Below are 19861 nucleotides of genomic sequence, written 5' to 3' on the forward strand. Positions count from 1 at the left end.
TCTTTAAAAAATTAATTTTTTTGTATAAATTTCACATTTATTATTATTATTATTATTTTAACTAGAGTGCATTATGTAAATATCATTTTTCCTTAATGAAACTTAATTGTGATGTTATAATTGGAGTATAACGGAGTACGCGGAAACAACCATGGCAAAAGTCTTACAATTCTACACAAAAAGACATAACTTCTACAATAACACCTTCTTATGGAGAAGAACAAGTACTCACCATAAAGAAGCAACTCCTCTAAAAAAGACGACATTATTTCTGAAAGAGACTCCAAATCACCTCTAATAATTGCTAGCATATTTTCCAAAATTTATATAGCAATCTTTGGCTCATGTTTTTAGAAGTACAAATAAAACAACAAACAAGCTTGCTCAAAAGGGTAGACAGGGCTGCTCAATACAAATTGATATGAGAATTTTATGTTTTATTTTAGTGTTTAAAATATTATGTTTTAGTATTATTATTATTTTAAAATTTGAAAAAATTGAATTGAGATTTGAAAAAGTTGAATTGTTTATTATATTTTGTATAGGAATTTGAAAAATGTGTAATGATGATATGAGATGAGATAATTTTGTGTCTCATTCCACCCCCAAACTTGCCTTTAAGGTGAAATTTAAATGAGTTATTCGTAATTATAATACAATAAAATATAAATTATTATATGGAATGTTTTCAAACTTTTCAATAAAATGAGATTTTATTTAAAATCTTTAAATACAATTTTGTGAATTTAAATTTATAAGAACTTAAAATGAGGCATCAATGTAGATTTTGTGCCTCAATTCAACAAGATCTTAAAAAGAATTATTTAAAATATAAATAATTCATTGTATTACTTATAAAAAAATTCATTATATTAAATATTAAATTTAGTAGGGGGCGTTGCACACATTGAAAATAATAAAAAATTATTTAAAATTTTATTTAATAAAATGGTTTTTATTTGAAAATAAATTAAAAAAAAAACTCTTTATTTTTATTTTTTAGAGCCTTACATAAGCTGGGACCTTGTCAATAGTCTAAGGAGTGGTTTGGATTTAGAGATGAGTTGAGATGGATTGAGATGGTTTGTGAATAGTAGAATAAAAGTTGAATTATTTATTATATTTTGTGTAGAAATTTAAAAAAATTATTTTGAAATTTAAAAAAATTGAATTATTTATTATATTTTATGTGAAAATTTGATAAAATTGTAATGATAATATAAGATAAATTGAGATAGATTACGAATACAAATAAAGCCTGGCCTTACCATTAAGCCAGCCCTGCGGGTAGAAATAGTAATAAAACAACACCCACGAGGAGCTGCCGGAGTTGCTCATGCGTGTGGCCACCCGGCATTAGCCCTTTGCGCGCCACCTGGATGGGCAACCCGCGGTGCCGCGGTGGTCACCCATGAGGGACAATCCTCGTGGGTGGCATTTTGCATTATTTATGTTTTTATTTTTTATTTCAAATTGAGATATATATTTTTAATTTTTACTTATATTTTAAAATAATAAATATAAAATAGTAACTGGTATTAGCGCTATTTGTTAACTGGATTTGCTAATCCGCCCCCCTTATTATCCTTTGGGCATAGAGTGGATAGCAGATCCAGCTATTTGGCCCGAGTATCCAGATTTCTATGTCGGGTAGGATAAAAACAGACCATGTACTCCTTTAAATGTCGCATTTCATATTGGTATCTCTAGTAACCCGTTTCTTTTCATAACTTTTTATATTGGAAACATGCGGAGTTTTGAGTTTTTAACCCTATGATGTTCTCATAATTACTCTTTTATAGTCTCAGTTTCTTGTCATAACATCTTTTCAACCTGTTATCTTCTGCTCGCTTGTGCTTTTGGGTTCCTATTTCCATGAGTAAGAAAAGTTTTTTTTGGTAGGGAAAGATCGTTGATAATTAGATTTGGTTGAACACTAGAGTTGAGTGTCAACTGCTACATTTGGTTCCTACATTTGTCAACTGCTAGGCCATTTTTTAAATGAAATGAAAATGACCTTCCTCCTACTTCTAGCTGTGTTTAGATGTTGAGTTGAGCTCAACTGAGTTAAGTTCTTTATGAATAGTAGTGAGTTGAATAGTGAAGGGAGTTATATGGGACACATCTAAATTAAATTTAAAGTGTGTTTGGATGTAAATATGAGTTTAATACTTTTTATAAAAAATTAAAAAAGATTGTGGGTTCCACATATAAAGAGGTCTTGAGTTGAGATAAGTTTAATAATTTAAGAGTTGGATGCTTGGATGTTAGACTTAGTTTAAAATTAGACAAAGCTCAGCTGAGTCTTGCAATCCAAATGCAGCCTTATACTTCCTAAAGGTAGGTCCTTCTATTTTTTTTTGTTTTTTGTCTTTTGGTTTTTTTTTTTGTTTTGTTTTTGTAATCACAGTGCATTGAATAAACTGAGAGATACAAAAATAGGGTCGAGTCCCCATAGAAAAGTATCATTACATTGACTGCAATGCTTAGAAGAAGATGGGGTAAAATAAAAAAAGGAAATCTCAAAAGAACCATATTTACGGGTCCATGTTCTTCGGAAGCCAAGAAGAGGATTGTCAAAAGAGATTTATTTGATCCAACAAATGGATCAATTAGTCGTGGCTTAACAAAAGAAAGACTATTAGGAACTTAAGATGGGAGAGAGGAATTGGCCTTGAATAAATTCTCCTTGTATCTGGGCCAAACTGATAGGCTCATTTTATGTAATCTTTAGTGTTTTAGCCGTGTTCATAGATGGGTCTGACGTGTAGTCATGGGACCGTTAGTGTTTCGTTTGGTTACTAAATATTTCTCAACTCATCTCAATTCATTATTATAATTTTTTTAAATTTTAATATAAAATATAAAAAACAATTCTATTTTTTTAAAATTTAAAATAATAATAATATTAAAAAATAATATTCTAACAATATTTTATCATCTCAATTCAACTCAACTCAACTCAGTTCAACATTTAAACACAACCTTAAAATCTACTTTGTCAGTTGTTATTCCATAACTGGTCTTCGGCCATTTGTTTGCTAGCCTATGGTCTTATGACATGTTGCTAGCCCTTGTTATCATGCCTAACAATATATGTAGTGGGGGGAGGTCAGGTAGAAGGATATTCTGGAATGTATGTTGTCTGAGATTACACTGGAGGAATTGGGAGCCTCGAACATCCCAAGCTGTAGCTAATTTTCTGAATTACATTCCCTGCATTTCATCTCCATTCTTGTCTCTCTTGTGTTATTACATCCCAAGCTGTAGTATATTTTTCAACCTAGTAAGAAAATAACAAAAAAAAAAACAGTTATGCACCATGGTGTGGAGGAAGGGTGAGAAGCAGCTCCACCCACCCCTTGGAGTCTTGGACAGCAAAAGGATAATAGCATCTTGGTTTTCAAGTGAAAAGGGAAAGGTTAAGTTACTACATAGAAACCACCAACACAGCAGACAGCAAACTCTAAGGGCAGATTTGGGACCTCAAACAAAACATAAAATTCTCATCTCATCTCATCATTACACTTTTTTCAAATTCCCATATAAAATATAATAAACAATTCAACTTTTTTAAATCTCAATACAACTTTTTCAAATTCTAAAACAATAATAATATTAAAAAATAATATTCTAACAATATTTTATCATCTCAATTCAACTCAACTCAACTCAGTTCAACATCTAAACACAACCTTAAAATCTACTTTGTCAGTTGTTATTCCATAACTGGTCTTCGGCCATTTGTTTGCTAGCCCATGGTCTTATGACATGTTGCTAGCCCTTGTCATCATGCCTAACAATATATGTAGTGGGGGAGGTCAGGTAGAAGGATATTCTAGAATGTATGTTGTCTGAAATTACATTGGAGGAATTGGGAGCCTCGAACATCCCAAGCTGTAGCTAATTTTCTGAATTACATTCCCTGCATTTCATCTCCATTGCATTTCATCTCCATTCTTGTCTCTCTTGTGTTATTACATCCCAAGCTGTAGTATATTTTTCAACCTAGTAAGAAAATAACAAAAAAAAAAACAGTTATGCACCATGGTGTGGAGGAAGGGTGAGAAGCAGCTCCACCCACCCCTTGGAGTCTTGGACAGCAAAAGGATAATAGCATCTTGGTTTTCAAGTGAAAAGGGAAAGGTTAAGTTACTACATAGAAACCACCAACACAGCAGACAGCAAACTCTAAGGGCAGGTTTGGGACCTCAAACAAAACATAAAATTCTCATATCATCTCATCATTACACTTTTTTCAAATTCCCATATAAAATATAATAAACAATTCAACTTTTTTAAATCTCAATACAACTTTTTCAAATTCTAAAATAATAATAATATTAAAATTTAATATTTTAAACTTCAAAACAAAACATAAAATTATCATCTCATCCTCAATCCTACCCTAAGCTGCAATATCAAGAGAAACGGATACTAAAGCCAGAGCCACAGTATACGAGCCATTTGGAAACCAAACCAGAAGAGATTAGTATACAGACAGACAGACAGACAGACACGGCACCGAAAAATACAAACCCAAGTACTGCACATGTGCCAACCAGCAAAATAAGAAACAAACTGCCATTCCTCTCTCCTTAGTCCTTTCAAATGATACATTTACAGAATTCTCCTTTCAAATTAGTAAGCGAATTTTTTTCGAACTTCCAAAACCTGACTTAAAAAAATAGGACTGCCAATTAAAGAAATGCACCACACAGTTAACCAGATGAAGAGGACAGAAACGTAGACAAATTTAGGAATCCAAAGCCACGTAGAATTTTGTCAAAACCCACATGGTCCCATGGATCCTATTCCCGAAAACAACAACACCAATCTTTTGATCGATGCCAAAACTAACCCAATCAACAATCTTTTCTTCTCTAATAAAATGAAACGCCCAAAACGACGCTTTTCCTCGCCTTATGCAAACCGCGTGCGTAACGATCACAATCACGTGCACTCCAGTTGGTGAAGCTCCCTAACATGCGCCACTGGGGAGAGCGTAACTTAGCACTCCACACACACGCAGGCGGTGCGTTGAATCACCTCCGGTAGATCTGCCCCTCTGCTCCAGTCTCCGGTGGCAGAATCGTAGAGCAGAACTAGCCCTTCTCTCAAATCTCTCAGCCCCCTCCCGCTCCGCCTCAACAGGTCGTCGATGCAGCCCTTGACTTGAATCAGCACCACCTTCACTCCCACCCCTACGCAGCTGAACCTCACGGTGCTGTCCAGCCTAACCTGCGCCGGCAGAGGAGGGCTCTTTAACCTGCACCATTCTCCAAATCCACTATTAACGCTGCTTCCCTTGTTACTGTTACTAGTGCTTCTTCTTCGCGCGTCGAATCTCCAGAACGAGAGCTCCACGGCGTGGCTGGCGAGGACATACACGTACCCGGCGGCAGCGCAGGCTGCCACTACGCATCCGCCTCCGGGGATGGCTCGGCTTCTCATCCACGTACGGGCCTCCACGTTGTACAAGTCCATCGAGCTCGCGTACACGTGAGCCTCCGCTTTGGCGGTCGCTCGCGAGGGCTCATCCACCGAAGCTCCAATCTTGAGCCCTCCGATCACGTAAAAGACACCGTCCACCGCAGCCCCAACGCAACCGTACCTCCTCCTCGGGGCGTGTGCAACCACGCGCCACGCATCGGAATCGGGATCGTACTCCTCCACCGCACTGGTCCTCGGACCGCCTCCAGCAGCGTATATTTTCCCAGAAACGACGGCTGTAGCGAACTTCTTCCTGGGGAAAATCATCGCCGATCTGGCTACAACCGTCCCGGACCACGTGTCGTACCGCACCATCGAGTCCCGACCGATTATGAAAATTCTATGGCCGACAGCAGACAACCGGGCGTGGAAAAGCAAGCCATGGAAACTGCCGAGGGAAACGGCGTCGTTGGGGAGGAAGAAAGCGACCTTCCAAAGAGCATCGGCATCGTCATGGAAGCGGAGACTAGCAGCATAAAGGCCAGAGTCGGCGGCAGAGACAGCAAACACGAAATTCTCGAGGCGACCGAGGCGTCGACGGAGATCCAAGAAGTAAGAGGACTGGAGGAGATGGGACCAGCGGAGGCAAACGAGAGAGAGAGCAGGGAGAGAAGAGGGAGGGACACGGGAGAGGCATTCTAGAAGAAGATCATCGGGAAGAGAGGAAACAGTAGTGGAGACGGAGCAGTGATCGGGGACATTGAGGGGAAGGCGAATGAAGGAGTTGGGACAAGTGTGGTTGGGGTTGGGGAAGCAGGATTTCATGAGCCATGAGAAGTGGCGAGAGTTGCAGCTCTCTGACATAAGAAGCAGCTGCGAAAGAAGGAAGTGGTCTGCAGTCTAGAGAGAGAGAGAGAGTGTGTTTATTAATTACTACAGTGAGTGAGAGTCTGCTGAGACCGTGAGAGGGAGCTTCTTGCCTGACGGATTCATTCCTGTGTTAAATGAGCAGATTTTGGGAGATCGAGGAGAATGAGACCGGTTTTGACTTGGGACTTTTTTCCTCCTCTTTTTTTTTTTATTAAAAGATAATACTAATATTTCCTATTTATTTTACCGTTCAACTCTACTGTTTTTATTTTTAATTTTTTTTACTTAATAATTAAAAAAATATTTTTAATAATATTATTATTTTTTTATTTTTTAAAAAATATATAAATAAAATAAATAAAATAAAATCTTATAACTAACGATAGCTCCCCGCAGTAGCTAGGGGCGGTAACTGTAGCATGACTCTTTTTTTATTTACTTGTACTAGTTAATAACTTAAGAAAAATGATAGGAATTTGTGGGAGATCCCGCTCATACTCCCGCTCACATTTTTTATTTATTTATTTTTTGTAGTTTTTTTTTTATATTTAGTGATTATGAAAATGTTGTTTAATAATATTGTGAAATTTTTTTAAATATTTTTTTTTTCTCACCTCATTTTTTTATAACTTTTAAATATTTTTTTAAAAAAAATCACAATATTATTAAATAACATTTTCTTAATCACAATTAAAAAAAATTAGAGCGGGAGCATGAGCAAGATCTCCCGACAGGATCCCTAGCATCGGCCACACGGTGGGTTATAAAAATTATATTTATCATATTTTTAACATTATAACATCATTTAGTTATGCAGTTAAGATAAAATGAGATATTTTATTAAAAATTGAATAAAATATTATTATAAATAGTTTTTAAAATTTGAAAAAACTGAATTATTTATTATATTTTATGTGAGAATTTGAAAAAATTGTAATGATTATATGAGATGAGATAGTTTAATTTTATATTACCAAACCAGCCTTACATCGACCTCAATATTTGTATTGAAGGATTGTTAAACAAATAAATAGTTTTTAATTATTAAATATTATATCATAAAATGGTAGAATGATAATAATAATAGAGACGGAATATAAAATTACTTGAATTTTAAGGTGTGTAAATTTTGTACACTCTTTTTAAAAAAGTAGTTAAATATAAAATCTATATGAGAATTAATTTTTTATTAATAGATTTCACTCTTTTCAAATAGAACGTGATTTGCCCACCTTAAAATTATATGTAGCATTACTTTATAATAAATATAACATATATATGGAAATGGGTTGAAATACACTTTCCTTTAATTGAGTATAGTTTATTTGACATGATAATAAATAAACTTTTAAATAAGTTTAACATAAACAAAAAAAAAATTCTAAAGTGACTTATAGAAGTTCTCTCTAATTATGAATCTCATATATTATGGTTCTCTAAAGTTGGCCGTATAATTCAAATTAAAGTTTGAAAAATTATAATCAGGATTAATCGATTTGATAGATTTATGACAAGTTTAAAATGAGAATTTTGATATTAATAAATATATATATATACACACACAAGATACAAGTTCGGATATGAATTCATGACTGATTTGAATAAGGATATGACATGAGTCCAGATAATATTAATAAGAATACAATTCATGTAATTAACCTCAAATCGCTCTTTCCTTTATTTTTATTTTTTATTTTTTTTTTGTCCCTTTCAATATAGCCTGTTTACAAAGAAGATAAATACCCAACTTCTTAGAGTGTTTTTTTTTTTCATTCTTTTGAAATCACTGAGTGTTAATCATTACAATAACTCTCCCTCCCTACAATTCTTTGAATGCAATCGGGTATGTCTTCTATCCAAATCAATTATGACTGTAAAGTTAAAACTTTTCACAGCTAAAGTGTGTGCTGCTTCATTGTCTGTTCTATGAGTAACCTGTACTACCCAATATGTCCTATGTTTTAACAATTGTTTCATGCCTTCAACTAAACTGCATAGAATGATAAGTCTTCACTTGCATTGTTAACGACTATGACAATCACTTGTGCATCACCTTCGAACAAAACCTTTTTCCAGCCTTAATTCTCTGCATATGTTCATTGCCTTCCACAGAGCCTAAGCTTCAACAACAGCAGGTTGATTAGTATCAAACTTTTGTCCTTCAACAGCAACTAACAATCCCCATCTTCATCTCGAATTGCTACCCCTATGCCCACCTTCATCTCTTTTTTATCTACTGTTGCATCCCAATTGGTTTTTACAAAACCTAGTCTTGGCTTTTCCCACCTCATGGTTCTGTTGCATCTCCCATCATTCCTTCTCAAGCTTACCTTATCAATGTGTTAAGCCTATCGAAATTCTATCAAGTCACTTTTAGTAATTCTGATTACTGGGCTTGGAGATTTAAACTTATCTTAAAAAATACTCTCATTTCTTCTCAACCATAAACCTCTCATCACCACAGCTACCTCCTCTAGTTATGACTCATTCAGCTTCTCTATAAGCTTTTCCCATAGGGCCAGCAAATCAGGTTCTTCACTCTACATCTTCTACATTAAATTGAAAGATTCTGACCACACATCAATAGCTGCAAGGCATTGCCAAACCACATGCATGATTATCTCCTCATCTCATTTACAAATGGGGCAAAGAGGGTTGTCTGTTATTTTCTTCAAAAACAAATTTTTCCTGGTGGCAAGGAAGTCATTGACAACTTTTCAAAGAAAAAGTTTTACTTTCCTTGGAACATTCATCCTCCATATACTTTCCCAGCCTCTAACCCTCTCCTGATGCCTTGAATTTTTACCTTTATTGGCCTGCTTCCTTTTCATCTCTAAGTGGTGTGCACTCCAAACAGAAAACAAACCTTTTTTTTAAGGTTCCCATATCATTTTATCATCCACCTCCATCCTACTTAATGGGATACTACAAATCTGGTCAGCCTCCTCTTTACTAAATGTACTTTGAATCAGTGGTACATTCCACTCCTCTCTACATTGCATCAGGTCACATACTCTTGCTTCATTATCCAAAACAAAAATTGGAGATTGCACAGAAAATGATGAGGGTGTTGCAAGCCATCTATGACCCCAAATTTTAATTTTTTTTCCCATTCTCCACCTTCCATCTCAAAGCCTCCCTCAATAAACTCACTGCACTCCACACACTCCTCCACGAATAAGAAGGTATGTGACCCAAGTTAGCTTCTAGAAGTGACTTATTTTTTAAGTACTTCTCATTTAGGATCTTTGCTGCTATGCTTGTCTCATTCTGGAGTAGTCTCCATCATTGCTTAGCCAATAGAGCCAAGTTGAAGCTCTCTAAATCCTTGTAGCCCAGCCCTCCTTTCCCCTTCTGTTTCCTTATTCTTTCCCAACTACACTAGTGTACCCCATTCCCTCTTACATGATTACCTCACCAAAACCTACCAAGCATGACATTAAGCTCTTTACACAATTGTTTTGGAAGTTGAAACAAACTCATTATGTACGAAGGCACAACTTGAAGTATAGTTTTGATTAAAATCTCTTGCCCTGCAGCAGACAGAAAATAGTTCTCCCAATTGTTGATTTTTTTCCACACTCTCTCCTTAATGCCTCTAAAAGCATTATACTTTGAATTCCCTACAACTGCAGACAGCTCCAAATATTTCTCATAATTCCATTTCATCACTGCTCCACCTCCCTCCACGATCGTCCTCTTATCTTCCTCTTTTGAATTAGAACTGAAAAACATAGTTATTTTGTCATTGTTTAGGAACTGATCACAAGCTTTCTCATATTGCCCAAGCAATCCTTGAATCTTATCATATTCCTCTATCTTGGCTCTACCAAAATGTATGCAACCATCTGCAAAAAATAAATGATTTACCCGAGTCTCTCCTCTTGAAACAGTCACACCCCTTCTTTTCCCTTAGATCTGAACTGTTAAACAAAAAATCAAGTCCTTCAACACAAATAATGAATAAATAAGAAGATAAAGGGTCTATTTACCTCAAGTCTCTCGAGAGCTTTATTGTCCCACCATACAGCCAATTCAACACAGTATTCCTAACTTCCTCACCAATTATAAGTGATTTTTCTAGAGTTGGCTTAAGTGGTAAGAGCACTAGCATTGGTTTCTCTATATGCATCTTCAAAATCACATCTTTTGAAGATTTATTTTGCATATCAATAAAAATCTGCACATTGAATTATGCATCTTTAAATTAAATAATAATAAAATATTATTATTTTTAATTTTTTTTCTTAAAATTATTATTATTTTATATATTTTACAATTAGCATCATGTGCTAAAAAAATACAAATTCCATATATCTAAGTATTACCAATTTCATATATCAAAATGACTAATTTTATCAATAAATATTAATATGTACTAAAAAATACTTTATATCATCAACTTAATATAAATTTCATATATCAAAATCATCTTAATATAAATTTCACAAAGTTGATTTTAATGGGTAGGAGAGAGAAAAAACATTAAAAATAATGTTTGGAGAATTAATAGTGATTCTTCAAGCTATGTAAAAATTTAGAAATGTATAAATTAATATAGATGAATTTAAAGATATATTATGTAAATATGAAGATAAAAATAAAGATAAATAAGTCATTATTAATGCTCTAAGGATCCTAGGTCTTATACTATCATTTATCTAGGTTCTAGGTATAAGATTTGAAAAATTCTAAATATAAGCCCCACACCCTACACACCCACTTAAAAATATGTGATTTTATTTTTTTATCTTTATATTTCATATTGAATTCAACATAGAGAGTTCCATTTTATCGGTACAAAACAATGATTTACCTAGTATTTGTGACGGAGATGCATTAAAGGTGTCAGGGTTTAACTATTTAGAAACATGTTGCGTTTGCACGAAATTTAAGATTCGTCGTCATCAGGGTTAACCTATAATAAAGACATTGTATTTACAGAGTCTCCAACATTCTTCACCATAAAAATACCAAGATAAATACCCTTAAAATTATATAAGATCATGACAAGGATAGTATTTTTGCACCAATTCTGATATATAGTCATTCTTATATTTTTTTTTTGTACGAATTCAACATTTATTTTATATTAAAAAATAATACAATCAATCATATTAATAAAATATATAAAAATAACTGCAGACCAAATTTTTACTTTTCACAGTTACAAACCTAATCAAAATACTTTTCTCGCATTTTGCTTTTCTTAACCAAATAAAGTAAAAAATCCCATTTAATTATTCTATCGCTCATGCTATACACAATGATTAAAAGAAATTAATATACGTTCAGTTTTTTTTAAAAAAATATAAAAAAGGGAAACAAGAAGCACATCTCTAAAACACAATAATTCTTATCCAATTGAAATTTTGTTTTGCTTAATTAATTGGTAATTCTTACATGGGATGTTGTACGTAGCTGTCGGATTGAAGTTGAGCTGAGTGATGGTACAGGCATGCTGGTTGCATCTCTTTTTTGTTTGTAGAAATCATAGCATGTGTCATGTTCTATTTCACTCTCAGACCTACGACTGCATGATTCTCCACAGGCCACGCATATGTGATGTGACCCACTTATATAAATTACCTTATGAAAAATAAATCAAAACCATATGATAAATATAATAACTGCAATATTTAAATGAATATCAGGAATAATATTGGACTGCATCTTATCCACGTGGCTTTTCCAATGAAAGCAACAAAAAAGGTACCCATTTTTAATATACATATTTATTCAATTTTCTTACTGATATGATTTGGCTTTGCACCGAAAGGTTCACGGGTCTTCTCCGTCATGATTCTCGCCAGACAAAGGAAAATAAAATAATAATAATAATAATAATAATAATAATAATAATAATAATAATAATGAAAGTGATACTCTTACTATTTTATGACTATTCATTTATTTTATATTTTTTAACATTCTTAATTATTAAAAAAAATTAAAAATATATATAACTTTATTAATGCTTAATTTCTTAATTATTAAGTAAAATAAAAAATTAAAATAATAATAGTAATAATAAGATAATAATTCTATCATTATTCATGATAATAATAATATTAATATATAAAAAAATAATATGTCGTGTGCTAAAAATGAAAACATTTTTAAAAAGGGGTGAAAATGACATTGGCCAAAAGGGTCATTGGCTTATTGCTTCTTGATTTCAAATTCCAAGACTTCGTTTGGAATTTGGACTGAATTGATATTTTTACTTCAGTTTAATTTTAAATTTAATTTAATATTTAAATATATAATTATTAAATTATTAAATTCATCTCAACTCAAAACTATTTTACACATGAGATCTATAATCTTTTTTAACTCAACATTTCTTTACACACGGGACCTATAATTTTTTTCAACTTCTCATAAATACATATAAAATCTTCTTAATATTTAAACACATCTAAACTCATTATTATTTAATAAAGAACTCATTATTATTCGTAAAAAACTCAACTTATCTCGACTCAGTTTAACATTAAAGGAGACCTAAGTCCCAACAAGAGTAACCTCTGGTTGGATTTGGATAGACAATTCAAATAAGATGAAATGAAATATTTTGAATAATAGTTGAATAAAATATTATTAAAATATATATTTTAGTATCATTTTTATTTTAGAATTTAAAAAAATTAAAATTTTTATTATATTTTTGTATGAAAATTTAGAAAAGTTATAATAATGAGATAATATGATATGAGAATGCTTCTATATCCAAACTGTCATGATATCTCCCAACCCAGCTTCATGCAAACAGGTCTCCAAGTTATCCGTATACCCTGGCCAATCCACAGAACCACCCTTTTTCTGATTCCTGTCCTTATGGCTCTGAGAATCCCTGGCTACCATGGCACATTGACATTTTCTTCACTTCCAACAACATATATTTCCACAACTCTTCATGTCGGTTGATAAATTGTCTCCATAAGTACCGGTTGATATTTTATAAGCTGTCCCCATAAATGAAAGAGACAAGACAAAACCAGTTATCTTCCACTTCAGCAACATGTCAATGAATGACCCTGTTCTCATTCTCCCTAACTACAGGGGACTTTGATCACATGGGGTGTCCTAACTTACCCATATTCTGTACCAGACGTAGAAGAAGGGGCAAGAAATTAGACTTTATGCATCCCAGTAATATTGTATACCTCCATTTACACAATGATCTAGCAGATTCTCAATTAGTTAAATCAAGAAGAATTAAAGAATTACCCATGGCAGAGTATTCTAAGAAAGAATCTTTGATAGAATCAAAAAGATGGACAACCATTGGAAGAACATTTAGTACAAGTATAACCGAACCATATCTTAACATTTCTACTGTTCATGTCACAACAACAATATCTGGATCAATTACAGAGCTTTCAATCCATTTTCTTCATGAAGACTCCTGCAGTTTTCCGGTTTATTCTTCCCGGCCGTCAGAGCAAGCGCTAGAAAATGCTAGTGAAATTTCAACATAAAGACTACCTTTACAAGATGACAAACAAGAATATTGAGAAAGATTCTAACATCTTTTAAGTTGAACACAAGAATATTGAGAAAGATTCTAACATCTTTTAAGTTTTCAACCAAAATCGCCTAATGTTAATCATTCAAAGTTACAACGTCCTATAAAAGAGCTTTTATGTGATAATAATTCCCTCATATTCATCTATTACAACGGATGTATATGCCACAATCACCCTATAGTTCGTCCCATCAACGGGATGCTAAAAATCAGTACACGGAACACATGATGCACAATTTAATGATAGCTCACTCCACCACCACTTACAACCTCACCAATATGGTATGCTTTATAAGCTCCATCTCCATCCTTGAGTATTCTGTGAGACGCCTCCTTGCTCACAACTAGAACCATCCCGATGCCCATATTAAAAGTCCGTCTCATTTCAGCATCATCTATTTTTCCCACCTAACCAGAAAGAATGAAAAATTCTATTATCTTTTTTCAAGAAACATATTTACAGTAACTAAAGCAACCAGAAAAAAATAAACATTTATATAAAATAATTTAAGAGAAACACTCTGGCCTTTGTCTTTGTCTCTATATTTCCATCACGAAAAATACATTCTACCTCTTGAATCCACTTGAACAGAGTTGGCACATCCCAAGAATTCGAATGGATGACAGCTCCAAGGCCTTTTGGAAATACACGAGGTATATTGTCTGTGAAACCACCACCTGTGATGTGGGCAATCCCCTTAACGCCACCCTTGCTGATTAAGTCAAGCACCTGGTTTGGAAGGAAAGGGAAAATAAAACATTTGTAAGACTAGAGAACAAGGCAATATTGAGAATTATAATGTGAAACGGATGGCAACAAACACCTGCTTAACATAGATAACAGTTGGGGCCATCAAAGCTTCACCTAATGTTACATCTTCACCAGGAAGTTTATCCTTCAGAGAAAGGCCACTTCGACTGAGAACCCTGCGAAGATATAGCAATACATATCCATAAGGATTTTGATATAGATTAAAAGCTTCATCCATTGTAGTAATGCAGCTAAAACTATTATAACAATAACAGCGTTTTCGAAAAAAAAACCCAACCTTCTTACTAGGGAGAAACCATTGGAATGAACACCACTGGATGGGAGGCCAATGAGAACATCTCCAGCCACAATGTCTCTCCCATTAATAACTGCATCCCTTTTTACAATGCCAACTGCAAAGCCACTGAGATCATATTCACCATCAGCATAAAAATCTGGCATTTCTGCAGTCTGAAAAGTATTTACAACCAATTCAGTGTAAAGTAAGCAGCTAAAAATACACATAATACTTTACTAGTTCTATTTTTGCATTCAATTAGGATAGGAGGGGAAGAAAAAATAAAGACTGACCACGATTTGGTTTAAATGTCAAACCTCATACACATACTGTATTAAGCAAATTTATCCCACATCCAAAAGGATAATGGCAAGTCCAATTCAGAACAACGCTTGAATGTTATAAACAGGTATTTTCACAATCCATTAATCTCATTGCATGTGTCCCATCAGAAAGTCCTTTTTTTTTTGTGGTACAACATGTTTTAGTCCGCTGTTTTCTCTCTTATAAAATCAACGTCAAGGAAAACCACATCCCTAACTTCAACTAATAACTATCATGAACCTTTTGAACATGAATTCTATATATTCAAAGTAGTAATTCATTACTCTCATGTGGGAACCCTTAACCTGAAATGGAAACCGACAATATCTCAACTTGTCACACTAAATAAAGTTTGTCACACGTTTTTTTTTATTGGTAAATAAAATTTTATTGATCATAAGAATAGGCAAGAGCCCAAGTATATAGGGTCAAAAGTTCAAAAGCCTTGGCACTCTACATTCCCTTTCTTTTCAGATATATTAATCACCAGACAATGTATCAAAAGGATAGCATTTATTCACACAGTAAATAAAGAGAAACAAAATTAAATAGAAAACGACCAGCACCTCGCCTCCTAAAAGAATGCAATCAGATTGTTGGCAACCATCAACAATGCCTTTTATAACCTAAATAAGAAGAAAAATAAATTCAGATCAGCTTGAGCCCGACGTACTTATACCATCTTAATGACCTATAACACCCAGTTTGTTTATGCAAATTTGGTGTACCTTTTCAGCAAGGTCAACATCAAGGTGACTAGTGGCAAAATAATCGAGGAAAAATAATGGCTTTGCCCCAGAAGTAACAATGTCGTTGACACTCATCGCAACCTGGATTAGGAAAAACTGTATTAGAAAGCAGATCATGGATAGTAGAATGAGTTCAACAACATAAATCCCTACCAGATCAATCCCAATAGTTTCGTGGATTCCAGTTTCAAATGCAAGCTTAAGTTTAGTTCCCACACCATCTGTACCGGCAACAAGGTATGAATCACCTGCCCACGATAATTCTATTAGCAAAGCACGTGAAACCACAAGGCCCGACAAGGGGCAATCAAATTTTCTCACCTCAACAGATTACCTAAAGAATTAAGGATTGGTTCTAAATTCATGTCAGATATAGATATGGACGTAAATGAACAGTCTAATAAAAAATAGCAATTAAACGATACCATAAATTAATTATGCAATATCTAGAAGATTGAAAATTAACAAACTGGCAAAGAGTAGAAAATTACAGGACAATGAAGCCAAGTTCAAAGCTCTAACTACAAATTGCCAAAGTGCTAAGTGGATTAATAGAGTTTAGCAAATATTTGGTTCAATACTCAGATCAACCACAAAGATACAGTAACATGTTAATTTGTAAGCGAACTTTTTTTCATAATTAGAAAACAAAGACCACATGCACAACAAAAAATTTATTCGAATTTCAAATTTTCTCAAAGTTCATAGTTTTTTTTTTTTTTTTGGCACCAGCTCTTGACATGTTGGATAAACCCAAAGTTCATAATTTGCACCTCGTAAATAATTATAACTAAAGAATTACACACAAGCAAAAGCAAAAAAATATACCGAGAGGGAAAAGTCCTCCGAAGCCACCAATTCCCGGTGCCATTTTGGCAATCCTACGAACAAGTTCAGAGCCAGCATCAATGTCGACACCAGCATCCTTGTATGTTAGACTCTCACTGGAACTGTTCTTCGTCATCGAAAACACATGATTGCCGCTATTCCTCATTCTTCTTACTGAACCTAATTGGTTGGAAGCCATTGATAGCGGTTGAAACCCATTAGCAAACCTATTGAAAGTACACCTGCTTGCATATCGTTGGATTGGGCTGGAGTTGTGATCAGACGGTCTAATTGAACAAGCTACACAGCGGGATAGCTCGGTGTTTGCTCTGAAGGTAATAGTCATGGTGAAAGAGATTACAGAGTTTTTTAAATCTGCGAATAAAAGAAAATATAGGAAACAATCATAATTGATTCATTGGCAAATAATTCATATATTGTTAATATCTTGCTCAGGAAAATACAAAATACTGATTACTGACTTGCTCAACAAATAAAATATATCAATTCAATTCTGGCTAAAAAAATCAATAATATCAGCTAATACATTGTCAGCCAGTGAGAAAATCTTTCATTACCTGCAATCAATAAGAAACCAGTTACACTGAAAGATGATTTTTTTATTTACGACAATTAAAAAAATTATCTTTCAGTGTAATAAAACAAAATATATCGATTAAATTTCATGTTCAGGAATCGGAGAGTCATTATCAAAAACAAAACAGGTGCTCTAGCTCTTTTAGAATTTTTCTGCATACACAAATACTTGGATGCAGGCACAGGCATAAACACACACATACACCCCGCACGGTAGCCATACATATATGGAACAAATTAGAAAGAAACCAAGTTCTGTAGGCAGAATTCACCTTTTTGGCCGAAGAGCAAAATCCTCGAAGCCCCCCAGAATGGTTGCAGGTAGGGGTGTAACCGGTCCGGCCTGGTCCAATTTTAGACAAAATTTAGGACCGAACCGGTATGTACCAGTTTTGCATTTTTCAAAACCGATTACGCACCGGTTACTCTCCTAAACCGGTACTTCCGGTTTTACATGTTTCCAGTCCGGTCCGATTTTCCAATTTATATATGTAGTAACAAAAATAAACATCGTAATAAAAGCAGCTATAACTATACAATTATTAATAACTAAACCAAAGGTGGGGAGCTTAATGCAGGCAACCTGTCCAACTACTATATTTTGCTTCATTCAGTGTCAAAGACCAAGGACAACCATTCTTTTAACTATAAACATCCATCTGCTATAGTGGGTTTATATATGCTAGAATATATATATTAATATTATAAGCTCCAATTAATTTCTTCACCCGATCCATATATGAAAGTCTCCTATATGCATGCATATGTTAATTTGAAAGTAATTTCTTATATGTTATTATTCCTTATTTTATTTTTATTTATTTTTGTTGAGCCTTCACAGTTTAAAACAATATGAGATGTTGTAATATGCAGGTGCAGATGATAAAATCATTTTGGGAATATACAAGAGAATAATGGGTTTTTGACTTGGCAGATGAATCGATGATAATGATCAGCAGATGCAGATGATAAAATCAGTTTAAAACAGATGATATGCAATGGAGCAAATCCACTTGAAAGCTTTCATTCAACTCAGAATCTCAGATGCTTAATCAAACAAAACAAACAGAGCTTTAGGCTAACGTGGTCCTTAGAAAAAAAAACTAGGAAGTCCGCAACCCAAACATATCATTGCAGATTAAACAAACAGGCTTCAGTGCTTCACTATTGAGTATTGACGTTAGACAAATAAAGATCCTCAAGAAAAATTACCGTCGAAGCAGAGAGACGTCAGAGAGGGGCTGCCGGCTGCGTAGGAGATGGGAGGGCTGCGTGAGACGCTGAGAGAGTGAGGAAGAGAGGTGAGGTCGGGAACGTTGGATGCAGAGAGGCCGTGAGAGGGCAGAGATGGAGGCGCTGAGTCGCAGAGAGGTGGAGAGTGAGGAAGAGAGGGGCGCCGACGGAGGGACTGGAGGATGCGACGGAGGCTGTTAGCCTGTTACGTGCGGCGCAGTCCCTGGAGAGACGGGGGGGATCTAGGGTTTCTGAGGTAGGGGGTGGGAAACTGTAACTGAAAGTAAACAAAGCTTTCGGTGGGGAGGGGGAGTGGGGGTGGGTTTGGGGGAACGAAATCTGAGGGTTTGGAGGGAAACGGAGCTGTTTCTTAGAGTGATTTAATACCATATAATAATAATATATATATTTTATTATAGTGATTTAATCTATTAAAATATATTGTTATAAATTTATAGTAATTTAATATAACTATATTAATATAGTATTAGTTAATAGTTATAGTGATTTAATATAGATTAGTATAATTGTAGTCTATATTAGACTATTACTATTAGTTATAGCTATATAATATATTAGACTATAAAATAATATTAATATCGGACTATTAATATAGCTATATAATATATTAGACTATATAATAGTATTAATATTAGACTATTAGTATTAGTATATATATATATATATATATTTTTTAAGCAAGCTTGCATATTATAAATAAAAACTATTACAAACTATTAAGGAGGGTCTTTTCCACTATCAATATACAAAATAGCTGAAAGAATAATATCTAATGAAATGTTACCAAACAAAGAATTTGTAGCTACCAATTGCGCAACCGAGTGCACAAGTCGATTTTGGGATCGATCAATCTTGTGAAAGCTCCAGCCTATGTGGGATTTCAAAGAATTTTCGATGTCTTCCAAGATAAGTGCTATTTTTCATATCTGTTCTTCTTTATAAATAGAACAAATCAACAATTGAGAGTCTCCAACTATGGAGATAAAAGGATGGTTGAGATGCTCCGCCATTTTAAGAGCTAACTTTGCCGCAAGTGCCTCTGCTATTATCGGGTTCGTAGAAAATTTTGTCTCAGTCCAGATTTCAATGACTTTTCTTGTTGAATTTCTGCTTATAGCTAAGGTCAGGGAGAAAGAATTCCTGACTGCTGCATCAAATGAAATACATATTTGATTCGTGAGAGGTTTTTGTCATTCCTTCTCCACTTTGGATTCTTTCCATGCATG

General features: G+C 34.1%; 2 protein-coding genes across 3 annotated transcripts; both read right to left on the minus strand.

The window, feature by feature from the left end:
- Positions 1-4395: 4395 nt before the first annotated feature.
- LOC109000611 (F-box/kelch-repeat protein At5g26960-like) lies at positions 4396-6480 on the minus strand. Its single transcript, XM_018977560.2, has one exon. It carries the CDS (start codon positions 6295-6297, stop codon positions 5011-5013), a length of 1287 nt encoding a protein of 428 aa, XP_018833105.2. The 5' UTR covers positions 6298-6480; the 3' UTR covers positions 4396-5010.
- A 7339-nt stretch (positions 6481-13819) lies between these two features.
- LOC109000610 (phosphoribosylformylglycinamidine cyclo-ligase, chloroplastic/mitochondrial-like) lies at positions 13820-18932 on the minus strand. 2 transcript variants are annotated; one of them, XM_035685507.1, is made up of 10 exons: positions 18594-18932; positions 17654-17724; positions 16785-17159; positions 16110-16204; positions 15936-16037; positions 15774-15833; positions 14884-15056; positions 14659-14761; positions 14406-14564; positions 13820-14242 (listed from the first exon to the last, which is right to left on the minus strand). In XM_035685507.1, the coding sequence occupies exons 3-10, from the start codon at positions 17128-17130 to the stop codon at positions 14072-14074; spliced, it is 1209 nt and encodes a 402-aa protein (XP_035541400.1). In that variant the 5' UTR covers positions 17131-17159; positions 17654-17724; positions 18594-18932; the 3' UTR covers positions 13820-14071. The 2 variants fall into 2 exon arrangements, with proteins under 2 accessions (XP_035541400.1, XP_035541399.1); XM_035685506.1 differs by lacking the exon at positions 17654-17724 and having other exon boundaries at positions 18594-18918.
- Positions 18933-19861: the final 929 nt, after the last annotated feature.

This window comes from Juglans regia, chromosome 14 (genome assembly GCF_001411555.2).
Source record: "Juglans regia cultivar Chandler chromosome 14, Walnut 2.0, whole genome shotgun sequence".
Lineage (NCBI taxonomy): Eukaryota > Viridiplantae > Streptophyta > Magnoliopsida > Fagales > Juglandaceae > Juglans > Juglans regia.

What these genes read in the sequence shown, in the direction of transcription:
- LOC109000610 (XM_035685507.1), bottom strand. Translation starts at nt 17,130, where the DNA reads ATGACTATTACCTTCAGAGCAAACACCGAGCTATCCCGCTGTGTAGCT. An exon ending in GCATTCTTTTAGGAGGCGAG is followed by an intron (nt 15,057 to 15,773) that starts GTGCTGGTCGTT and finishes AATACTTTTCAG; the next exon opens with ACTGCAGAAATGCCAGATTT. An exon ending in CTGTTATCTATGTTAAGCAG is followed by an intron (nt 14,565 to 14,658) that starts GTGTTTGTTGCC and finishes CTTCCAAACCAG; the next exon opens with GTGCTTGACTTAATCAGCAA.
- LOC109000611 (XM_018977560.2), bottom strand. Translation starts at nt 6,297, where the DNA reads ATGTCAGAGAGCTGCAACTCTCGCCACTTCTCATGGCTCATGAAATCC.